This window comes from Anomaloglossus baeobatrachus, chromosome 5, assembly GCF_048569485.1.
Source record: "Anomaloglossus baeobatrachus isolate aAnoBae1 chromosome 5, aAnoBae1.hap1, whole genome shotgun sequence".
Lineage (NCBI taxonomy): Eukaryota > Metazoa > Chordata > Amphibia > Anura > Aromobatidae > Anomaloglossus > Anomaloglossus baeobatrachus.
In genome coordinates this window covers 378,862,317-378,875,037 of record NC_134357.1, presented here as the reverse complement: position 1 = coordinate 378,875,037, position 12,721 = coordinate 378,862,317, and the positions used below count along the sequence as shown (strand labels likewise).

Below are 12,721 nucleotides of genomic sequence, written 5' to 3'. Positions count from 1 at the left end.
CTCGCCGACGACCATCACTCCTCGCCCCTCTACAAAAGCATCCGGGATTTTTTTTGAAGCTGTAGAAACTTATGCAGATTATTTTTACATAATGATCATCATTTTACAGTGAATGCAGCTGATATCTCCATATAAAAACTATGGGCTGAAGATGTGTATCACTTATAATCCTAATATTTATTTGGATTTTCTAATGTGACCGTGAAAAATATTGTCTGTCCATGATTTTTTTTCTAACAAATTTTTTATATCCATGATTTTTTTTTTTTTTATAAGCTGTCCAGAAAAAGAAAAAAATGATGTTGTAAACCCTAGTCTCATGTTGTCTATCTTCAAGAGTGCACTGCTTTCTTATCTTTAGGCTTCATATATCTGGGAAGACTGACAGTTTTTGCCAATGGCATTGCTGAACCACTGTTCTGAGCTGTTCACTTTCCCATACCGCTGGCAGACACAGCATTGCCTATTGAACATGGGAGAAGTGTGGGGACACTATGCGTGCTGGATCTAGTGATTTTGCAAGAACGGAGACTATTTATAAGAGATGTGTTGCAAGATTTATTGTTCTTTAAAGGAAACCAGTCACCAGATTTGTACCTTTTATAAGCTGCGGTCACCACCAGTGAACCCTTATATACAGCATTCTAGAATCTATATATATAATTGCCTTATTCTGTCTGTCTGTCTGTCTGTCATGCTCCGAAATTGTGTCCTTACGGGGACACAAAGCTGATTGGCCGCTGGGCTCGTCATGGCCCCGCCCCCCCACACGGATTGGCCTCTCGCCCCGGCTCTCTGCAGGCCCCGCCCCCCTCACGCAATGCACGCTCGCTGTGGCCCAACTGACACGGGGCTCCGATTCCCAGGTGAGTACACACACATCAGATCACACTCACTCTCACACACACCTCACACATCACATCACATCCACACATCACATCCACACATCACATCCACACATCACATCCACACATCACATCCACACATCACATCCACACATCACATCCACACATCACATCCACACATCACATCCACACATCACATCCACACATCACATCCACACATCACATCCACACATCACAACATGCTGGGATATCGCTTGCTTCTACACCGGCTCCGTCAGGATCCCGGCAGCGCCAGACATAACCTTGCGATGCTGGGATCTTAACTGAGGCCGTGAAAGCTGGTAACCATTATACACATCGGGTAACTAAGGTCCCTTAGTTACCCGATGTGTATCATAGTTACCAGTGTACACCGGCTCACACTCACTCTCATACACACCTCACACACATCACATCGCATCCACACATCAAGGTCCTGCAGCTGCGGAACATACATAACATAACAGCACACACACACACACAAATCAGATCACACTCACTCACACACACACATCACATCGCATCCAAATACTCACAACATCCTGGGATATCGCTTGCTTCTCGGCGGCGATATTGTGCTGTGAGCTTCCAGGACCTGACGGAGGATCACATGGCCAGAAGCATGTGATATCCCCGGAAGTTGTGAGTATCAGCGCGTATGTGCAATATCGTCAGTGTCTGTGTGTGTGAGTGGATGCGATCGGGTGTGTGTGAGTGGATGCGATCGGGTGTGTGTGAGTGGATGCGATCGGGTGTGTGTGAGTGGATGCGATCGGGTGTCTGTGAGTGGATGCGATCGGTTGTGTGTGTGAGTGGATGCGATCGGTTGTGTGTGTGAGTGGATGCGATCGGTTGTGTGGGTGAGTGGATGCGATCGGTTGTGTGGGTGAGTGGATGCGATCGGTTGTGTGGGTGAGTGGATGCGATCGGGTGTGGGTGAGTGTCGGCAGAGGAGCACGGCGTGCTGGAGGAGGCTGGAAGCAGAGAGGCTGATCTTGGGGAAGGCTGGGAGGGGGAGGCTGATGCTGAGGGAGGCTGGAAGGAGAGAGGCTGAGCAAACGTGCTCCATCCGCCATACTGCGCACTCCCCATCGTGCTGCATCCCCCATGCTGCGCACTCCCAAACGTGGTCCATCCGCCATGCTGCGCACTCCCAAACGTGGTCCATCCGCCATGCTGCGCACTCCCAAACGTGCTCCATCCGCCATACTGCGCACTCCCAAACGTGCTCCATCCGCCATACTGCGCACTCCCCATCGTGCACCATCCGGCATGCTGCGCACTCCCAAGCGGATGGAGCATGATGGGGGGTGCGCAGCATGGCGGATGGAGCACGTTTGGGAGTGCGCAGCATGGCGGATGGAGCACGTTTGGGAGTGCGCAGCATGACGGATGGAGCACGTTTGGGAGTGCGCAGCATGACGGATGGAGCACGTTTGGGAGTGCGCAGCATGCCGGATGGTGCACGATGGGGAGTGCGCAGTATGGCGGATGGAGCACGTTTGGGAGTGCGCAGTATGGCGGATGGAGCACGTTTGGGAGTGCGCAGCATGGCGGATGGAGCACGTTTGGGAGTGCGCAGCATGGCGGATGGACCACGTTTGGGAGTGCGCAGCATGGCGGATGGAGCACGTTTGGGAGTGCGCAGCATGGCGGATGGAGCACGTTTGGGAGTGCGCAGCATGGCGGATGGAGCACGTTTGGGAGTGCGCAGCATGCCGGATGGTGCACGATGGGGAGTGCGCAGTATGGCGGATGGAGCACGATGGGGAGTGCGCAGCATGGCGGATGGAGCACGTTTGGGAGTGCGCAGCATGGCGGATGGAGCACGTTTGGGAGTGCGCAGCATGGCGGATGGACCACGTTTGGGAGTGCGCAGCATGGCGGATGGACCACGTTTGGGAGTGCGCAGCATGGCGGATGGACCACGTTTGGGAGTGCGCAGCATGGCGGATGGAGCACGTTTGGGAGTGCGCAGCATGGCGGGTGGAGCACGTTTGGGAGTGCGCAGCATGGCGGATGGAGCATGATAGGGGGTGCGCAGCATGGCGGATGGAGCACGTTTGGGAGTGCGCAGCATGGCGGATGGAGCACGTTTGGGAGTGTGCAGCATGGCGGATAGAGCACGATGGGGAGTGCGCAGCATGGCGGATGGAGCACGTTTGGGAGTGCGCAGCATGAGGGATGCAGCACGATGGGGAGTGCGCAGTATGGCGGATGGAGCACGTTTGGGAGTGCGCAGCATGGCGGATGGACCACGTTTGGGAGTGCGCAGCATGGCGGATGGAGCACGTTTGGGAGTGCGCAGCATGGGGGATGCAGCACGATGGGGGGTGCGCAGCATGGGGGATGGAGCACGATGGGAGGTGCACACCTCCCCCCAACACACACACACACGCGCACTGCACAACACACACACACTAGGAATCACAAACAACGCCCTACACAGACACCCACACACACAGACAACGCTGCACACACAAATATACGCACATACTGCACAACACACACATTGCTCAAAACATACCTCCCCCCAAAACACACCACACACACACAAACCGCACAACACACACACACACACACAACGCTACAGACACACAGCGCTCCACAAACAACGCAACACACGCAACACACATACAACACCGCTCTCACCCCCCGCGACACTCAGAACATGTACAGCGCCCTACACAAACACTTGGTAACTACACACAACAACATCTATATATATATATATATATATATAACAAAAATCATACATGAACTACACAATACGTAAATTCTAGAATACCCGATGCGTAGAATCGGGCCACCTTCTAGTAATGTATATAACAGCCCAGGCCGCAACATAAAAGAAGACCTTTACTATACTCGCCTAGGGGGCAATCCAGTCCGATGGGATTTGCTGCTCGCGGGTCCAGCGCCTCCTCTCTTCCTAACATCGCCGTCCTCGTTCTTCCCAGCCCCGTGTGGATGATGCTGCCTACGTCATCCACAGAGCCTGGCATTCCGGTCCTGCTTAGTCAAACTTTGATCTGCCCTGATGAGTGCAGATCTAAGTATTCTAGTGTGCATTCTAGTGTGCATGCGCAGGCGCTATCTGACCGTTCCTCTTGCCTGCGCATTACTGTACTTTGAGCTGCAATGGTGGCCTCTATGTGGAAGAAGTAGGACGCCATCATTCACACAGAGCTATGAAGGAGCATAGTGATCGCAGCAGAGAGGAGACCCGGACCCACGAGCAGCGTTGCCCATCAGGCCAGACTGCCCCATAGGTCAGTATAATAAAGGTCTTTTTTACGTTATACAGAGCGGTCTTGGCTCTTATATACAGTATTGTGGAATGCTGTATATAAGGGCTCACTGGTGGTGGCCGCAGGTCATAAGGGACGAATCTGGTCAGGTTCTCTTTTGAGTGTTTTGCAATTTTACCTCTTTAGTAAGATAGCTTAAGTAACTTTACCTATTTAATAAGATGAGACAACCCTTTTTAAGCATTCCACTTTGCCCATTCACATCAGGACAGGACAGGTCATCAGAGCGAGACATTTCTTGTGACTACCATCCACTCTGGCTAACACATAAGGCTCCACAATAGGGAAAATAAAAATTGTTTTTACACTATGTATGTTTCACATTTCCCCAAGCAAGATGACTGTTACTACTTTCTCCATTTTTAGTTTTGTAAAAATGAAAGCCTGTGTATAGAAAGGGAACATATGCCGAAGCCTAGGTATAACGAGCGCTAATTAAGCCTAGCGTGGTGGATAGCTTTTCCCTCTAAGTCAATGCTGTAAAACAAAATAAAGGAACTTTTTTTTTTTCCTTTTCCTTTAAATGATTGCTGAACATTTGACAACTTGTATTTTGGCAAAGTAAAATAAAATGAGACAACTGGACGCACATCATTTAATGAAAGTCTGCACAAACGTTTATTCGAAAATAAAGCAAATATCAGTTTCAGGCTTTTTTCTTTAAGCGCTGCTTAATGAAGTATGCAGTGTGTAAGCTGTGTAGGACATCTGTTCTTTGTGGTTTTGTGGCATCTGGCATGCTCTAAATGCTGACATTTTAACTCCTTTTAAATAAAGGTTAAGTGATTTAATAAAAACTTTGGGTACAAATTTTGCCATTTTGGGTGCATTGAATCAGACTTTGTGTATTTTACTCCCCTTAAACCGTTCCGAAGAGCTTACCTTCCAGGTTTACATATTGAGTCTAAATTCTGCCGACTAAATGCAAGGTGTGCGGTAGTGAATGAGGATCTCTGCAGGATTACCTCTCTACTTTCTGGGATTAATGCAATGACTTTTTATTGCCACGTTCGTAAATGTAATGGAGTTATTTAATAATGACTACCTAGAAAGGATGTCTCCAAGACTACCCTTTTGTTAAATATTCAGGGAAGGCTGCGGTTGTAGATGAGACTTTCCAGACTGGGAACTGCTCTTATTTTTTTTTTCCGTTCAGCCTGGCGTTCAGCACTGAAAGTAGGAGAAATCCACTCAAAACAATGGCTTCCCATTCATTTCAATGTTTAGTTCATTGCATTAATTTGGGGAGGAACATTTCACTGGTGACGAAGACATGGCTCGCACATAGTCTGGTCTTCCCTGTGGTAACCGATGAGAAACCTGGATGATAAAGGAACAAGACAAAGGAAAAATCAACGCATTTGAAATGGCGCGCCTGAGAAGGAGGTTATCAATACCGTGTTTCCCCGAAAATAAGACACTGTCTTGTATATTATTTCTTGCCCCGAAAAATCCACTAAGGCTTGTTTTTGGGGAAACACAGGCTAGGGGTAAGTTTACCCAACCCAAAAAGGGGAGACACCCCCCAGGAAAATCCTAATTCCCAAACCTCGACATTTGTGTTGCTCCCAGGTCCTCCTGTGATCCACAGTGGGCGCTCCAAGCATGTCCTAGTGAATTCCATAGGCTTTTCCTCCCCTGCCTCCGGCCAGCAAAGGGGACCTTGGACGCTGTAGAATGCATGCCTCGGCACACACACACACACACACACACACACACACACACACACGGTGATACCATACTGCCGCTGTGGAATGGGAGGTCCTTTGGTTTAATGCATTAAGAACCTGCTCAGGTCCTCGATATTTTCCACTAAATATTCTTGCGTTCCACAGCGACTCGGGTCCCAGGAGCAGAACGGAATCACTGTCTCTGTGTGTGTGCTGTTACTGCGATCAGATGTTTGTCATGTGTGATGATACTGCGATCTGATATGTGTTTGAGGGCAGAGGGATCCTGATTCCTGTGTGTGTGTGTGTGTGTGTGTGTGTGTGTGTGTGTGTGTGTGTGTGTGTTCGGATCTAGCAGCGACGCAGATCTCTTTGGGAGAGCTCTTAGACCGTCGGCACCTGCAAGCTGTAGCAGTTCAGAGACTGGTGAATATGATTGCAGGGTTTGTCTTTTCTCTTTTGGGTCTGGTCTGTCTTCTCTTTTAGGGGTGTGTACCTTCTTTAATGAAGTGTCCTGCAGTATTCTTTAACTTTTTTAGCTGTATGGACACTTCATTATTGAACTGCAACTAGGGCTTATTTTCACGGGAGGGCTTCTATTTAAGGCTTACGCCAAAGAGGCTAAACATGAGAATTCCTGGTTGGACTTATTTTCGGGGAAACACAGTACCAGGGATGGCAAAAAGAACACAATCACTTTTGGAACAAATGATGCCAGATATGTCACTTGAAGCACGGATCACCAAGCTATGACTTGCCTACTTTGGACATATCATCCGAAGAGAGCAATCACTGGAGAAGGACATCATGGTCAATAGAAGGTTGTCAAACTGTCATCCAACCCATCTCTGCACAATTAAGGAATCACGTTTGGAACACCATTCTAAGTCTGAACTGGGTGCAAAAACCTAAAAAAACATCACTATGGGGAGATAAGGTATGCACACCAGTGACTATGTAAGGGGAATACATGAAATAGCAGAAACTGCTGTGTGAATACTGACTTGAAAAATCCAATGGCTATATGTAAGAGTGAAAATGTGAAAAATGGAATCTGCATTACTGCCATGAACATATGGATCAAGAGAAATTTAGCTACTGAATTGATCAATGCAATAGAGCCCCAACACTACGCCAAAGTATTTCTCTACGTTGGGGTCCCTAGCTTGTGTGTGTCCTCTCATGCAGTTAAAAAACTTACCGTGTATGGGAAGCTGAGACCCAGGCTATTTATGCGTATGATATGGATTGGCAATAGGTGTGGTTGGGGAGGGTTCCCAACGTAGAGAAATACTTTGGCGTAGTGTTGGGGCTCTATTGCATTGATCAATTCAGTAGCTAAATTTCTCTTGATCCATATGTTCATGGCACTAATGCAGATTCCATTTTTCACATTTTTTCACATGGTGTGCATACCTTATCTCCCCATACATCTCTGCACAATGACCTGTGCTCAAGTCATAGAGCATGCCCTATAGAAGTCAATGAACATCACCAGACATCACTTACATGTAGCTACTGTAAAGCATGTCTCTGAATGCTGCTTCCATAAAATGGTCATAATAATAATCCTGCATATTAATTAGAATAAAATAAATTAATGTAAAAAGAAAAAATGTGTATCGCGTGTTTTAAAAGTTAATATTCGTGGTACATTTCCTTTAAAGAGAACTTGTTACCAAAGTGACTAACAGGAGGCTGAGGATAAAGCATTTTCTATGGTAAATCGGAGCATCTGATTTCAAGAGGGAGATCATGTGATACATCAGAGTTTTGCCAGAAGTAAAGTACCTTCTTTTCATCCCACCTGTTTGACTCTTTGGGGGCTGAAAAAGGGTTCACTTGTGCTCAGTGATGTATTTTTTTTTATTATAGTAACTGGATCTTTTAAAATAGCTGATTGTGTGACATCCATCTATTAAAGTGAACCTGTCATTTGCAATCTGCACCCAGAACCACGAGCAGTTCTCGGTGTATATTGCTAATCCCTGCCTAATTTTCCCAGGCTATAGTAGCATAGATAAAGAGAGCTTTAGAAAAAGTATTTCTAAAGATCCTTTATGATATGCTAATGAGTACATTGACTAGTCGTAAGGGCGTTAGTTTCTGTGCTTATTCCGTCCGCCCACAAGGGCATGCTAACATACTATTCAATGTTGAACTACCCAGCATCATCGGTGGTGACGCGTGTACTTGTGTCCATTGTCACCACCTCTCAGACGCCGGGTTTAGGGTCAGTGTGCATGATCGGTAGTCGCCGCACTTCCGGTCATGTGCACTAAAACTCTCTGAAGACGGTATGTGTAAACCCGGCTTCATAGTGCGCATGACCGGAAATGCCAGGACTTCTGATCATGCACACTGACCCTAAATCTGGTGTCTCAGAGGTGGTGACAAGGGAAACAGGTATGCGTGTCACCACCGATGATGCTGAGCAATGGGCATTGAATTGCAACTTGTCCCTGCGCTCATTAGCATATCATAAAAGGTCTTTAGAAATACTTTTTCTAAAGATCTCTTTATCTAAGCTAGTGTATACAGGGACGGTTAGGCAGGGATTAGCAATATGCACTCAGAACTGCTCCTGGCTCTGAGTGCATATTAGGCCGGTTTCACATTTGCGTTGTTTCGACGCAAACTGACTCCGTCACTAATGTAGTACAGTTCATTTATTTACAGTGTAATCGCGACACCATGTGGACACATGCGGGTAGTGCAGGCAGCATGGTGTCGCTCTTCCACTGTAGATAAATAAACTGTACTACATTAGTGATGGAGTCCGTTAGCGTCGAAACAACGCAAATGTGAAACTGGCCTTACACCTGATAGGTTCACTTTAACTTGAATAAAAAGGCAAAGTAAGATGAGGTTATACAACCTAAAACCTCCATGAACCTAATGCAAGGCATATCAATGACTCGTATTTTTATGTTTTGCACCAGAGGGGAAAATAATCAAGAGTGGCTTTTTTTCCACCAGTCTTTATCCAGAATCCTCTGCAGTAAATGCGCCAATTCATTTTATGGATTTTAGTACATTTCTACTATAATTTATGAAATTTTTGTGACATAATCTAGAGTATATCTGTTGGGCCCTTCTACTAAGCTGCACCCACCTTCCAAAAGTTGTCAGAGCTGACGTAAAGGCCCAGTCACACTAAACAACTTACCAGTTATCCCAACAACGATACAACCTGATAGGGATCGCTGGTAAGTTGCTAGGAGGTCGCTGGTGAGATGTCACACTAAGCGACGCTCCAGCAATCCCACCAGCAACCTGACCTGGCAGGGTTCGCTGGTAACCAACCCGATATTTACCTTGGTTACCAGCGCACACCGCTTAGCGCTGGCTCCCTGCACACCTAGCCACAGTACACATCGGGTTAATTACCCGATGTGTACTCTGCTACATTCGCAGGCAGCAGGGAGCCGGCTTCTGTGGACGCTGGTAACCACGGTAAACATCGGGTAACCAAAGACGTCCTTCCCTTGGTTACCCGATATTTACCTTCGTTACCAGCGTCCGCCGCTCTCACACTGCCAGTGCCGGCTCTCTGTTCCCTGCACTCCTAGCCACAGTACACATCGGGTTAATTACCCGATGTGTACTCCAGCTACGTGGGCAAGCTGAGAGCGGCGGATGCTGGTAACGAAGGTAAATATCGGGTAGCCAAGGAAAGGGCTTCTTGGTTACCTGATGTTTACCGGGGTTACCAGCGTCCGCAGAAGCCGGCTCCTGCTGCCTGCACATTTAGTTGTTGCTGTCTCGCTGTCACACACAGCGATATGTGCTTCACGAGGGGAGAGCAACAACTAAAAAATGGTCCAGGACATTCAGCAACAACCAGCGACCTCACAGCAGGGGACAGGTTGTTGCTGGATGTCACACACAGCAACATCGCTAGCAAGTCATGCCTCAGCAGCGATGTTGTTTAGTGTGATGGTACCTTAAAAATGCAAGTCACAACCTTTTTGTCCAACTACCTATTTGCATAAAAAATTGTGCCTTTTGAGAGCTAATTTTCTGGCATAATTTGTTTGTTGAATTCCCTCCACTGTCTTTTGGATACCCAGATCCAAAAATATTAGAATTGTCTGCCACCAGTAGTAACGGTGATAACTAGTGTGGGCAATTACGGTAGTTTTCCCAAGGGTCCACTTGAGAAATTGAGACTGCTATGGAGGGCTTAATCAATAAGCTGAAATACATTATTTATATTTTTAACATATGATGATTTAATATTATGATTAATTTTATACCTTTTAGTATTAAGCAAAATTAAGTTTATTGACTAGGTAATACTGGTAATACATGTTACGGTAGGGCTTGTTGTAAAGTTTATAAAACAGAACAGTAGATCATACTGTTCCTGCTATTCAGCCATTATACCTTAATCCAACAGCTCCCCCCACACAGTATGATGTCCCCACAACCAGTGTTCTCCTCTACAGCCCCCCAATATGTTATGCTCCTAAGCACAGTATTATGGTCCCCGCTCGCCCAGGTTGATATCCCTTTAGTTTCTGCCACAAGTACTTAAAGGGAACCTGTCAGGTAATTTATTTGTTCTAACTTAGTAGCAGTTTGATGTGTGGCCTAGTAACCCCTTCCTACCCATCACACCCATCACTATATTGTAATATTGTGTAATGTGCATGTATAAAAATGTTTTCTTACTTATGTGTACCCTATGTAAATGATCAGAGGCTCTAGCCCCATGGGCGTCGCATCGCCCTGTGGGCGCTTGCATGTTTTCCATGGTATCACGCCCCTGTGGGCGTGATACCATGGATTTACATGAGCGACGTCCCCGTTGCTCCTTGAGAGTCTGCGCACTTACCATGCCCGCAGCCTTGTTATCCGGGTGCTTGCTTCTCGGCTTCAGACGCGCACTGTGCATGCTCAGAAGACTCCTGCGGTTCCAGTCATGCGCAGAGCGCGTCTGAAGACGAGAAGCAAGCACCCGGATAACAAGGCTGTGGGAATGGTAAGTGCGCACGCGCGGGATCTCAAGGAGTGAAAGGACGTCGCTCATGTAAATCCATGGGGCGTGATATCACGGAAAACATGCGAACGCCCACAGGGTGATGCGACGCCCATGAGGCTAGAGCCCCTGCTCATTTACAATGGGTACGCATAAGTAATAAAACATATTTTTATACATGAACATTACACAATATTATAACACCGAGATGGGTAGGAAGGGGCTACTAGGCCACACATCACACTGCTACTAGGTTAGAACACATCTGGGATCTGACAGGTTCCCTTTAAAATAAAATGAAAAATACTACCGTATCTACTTAGGCTCATTTTCCTGATGCCCGGCTCTGGTCAGAACGAGGCTCCACACAGTAGGTGCCATCTAAGGACATCTTTGTACCTGCTGCACTGAACCTAGACACACAGGCTGAATGGTACAAGAGGGAGCTGACATTCCCTCCTCCACCATTATGGCAACTTTTTATCTGCATCCTGAGGATGAAGATAGGGTTGTAATGAATACATGTGAATGGATCACAATGTGATTCATCACCAGGCCCAACCCAACTCATGGGCAGTATTGGCACTGTTTCCAGCACGTTGTCTGTCCTCGTCCGCCGGTCAGATGGAAACAGCCAAAGGTTCGGCTGTGGGCTGCACTTTGCTGTGCTACATATACTTGTAGGTATAATCACACCTTTGGGGGCACTTTGATGGAATGTAATTTGATGTATTTATTTAGAATCTGTTTTAGAAGATTACAAATGTATTTTCCTTCCAAGTTTTGCCTGAAGGAGTGCTGAAATTGACAATATTTATATCTTTCACCTTTACAGAAAATTAAAATAGCTGCTCTACGCATGTATACTTGCTGTGTGGAGCGAATAGATTATGACGAGTTCTTTGAAAGTAAGTATCATACGGCTTTAATTTTCTATCTTCTATTTCCTGGCAAAAGGCACATATTTAACCCCTTACCAATTGCAGATAAGCATAAAACTGGCGGTCATTATTTTCTCATTGTGGTTTTAAAATGCTGATCGGAAATAAGTGTATAGCGGCCCACTTCTCCCACCCCCACACTGCGGGCAAAAATCCCATGGGTGACAGCTGTATATGACAGCTAACGCCTACGTGCCTTGGCCCCCACCGGTTTTGGAACTGATTAACCCCTTAAATATCGCAGTGTCTAAAGGCCGCTTTACACGCTGCGATCTCGCTAGCGTGCGTACCGGCCCCCATCGGTTGTGCGTCATGGGCAAATCGCTGCCCGTGGCACACAACATCGCTAGGACTCGTCACACTACTTAGCTGGCTAGCGACGTCGCTGTGACCGGCAAACCGCCTCTTTTGTAAGGGGGCGGTTCGTTGGGCGTCACAGCGACGTCACTAAGCGGTCTCAAAATTGAAGCAGTGGGGCGGAGATGAGCGGGACATAACATCCTGCCCACCTCCTTCTTTGCTCATTGCCGGCGGCTGCAGGTAAGGAGATGTTCCTCGTTCCTGCGGTATCACACATAGCGATGTGTGCTGCCGCAGGAACGACGAACAACATCGTACCCGCAGCAGCAACAATATTTGGGAATGGAGGAGCGTGTCAACGAGCAACGATAAGGTGAGTATTTTTGCTTGTTAGCGGTCGCTCGTAGGTTTCACACACAACGACATTGCTAACGAAGCCGGATGTGTGTCTCGAATTCCGTGACCCCAATGACCTCGCTTAAGCGGCCTTTAGACTCTGTCAGTGAATAACTGACAGGTCTCTTGCACTGCTGTACACAAGTAATAAAAGCAGCAAGGCATAAAAAAGCAATCTAAATATGGTATCATTGTGAACTACGCAAAAAAAAAAGAAAGAAAAGAAAAACTGAAT

At 47.0% G+C, this 12,721-nt stretch overlaps 1 protein-coding gene across 1 annotated transcript in view; it reads left to right on the top strand.

Annotated features, from left to right (window-relative positions):
• UQCC1 (ubiquinol-cytochrome c reductase complex assembly factor 1) overlaps nucleotides 1–12,721 on the top strand; it is a 213,519-nt gene that overhangs the window by 82,266 nt on the left and 118,532 nt on the right. The window contains exon 5 of the mRNA XM_075350030.1: nucleotides 11,685–11,757. Coding sequence (XP_075206145.1) covers nucleotides 11,685–11,757 — 73 coding nt within the window. The remainder of the gene's footprint in view (nucleotides 1–11,684; nucleotides 11,758–12,721) is intronic.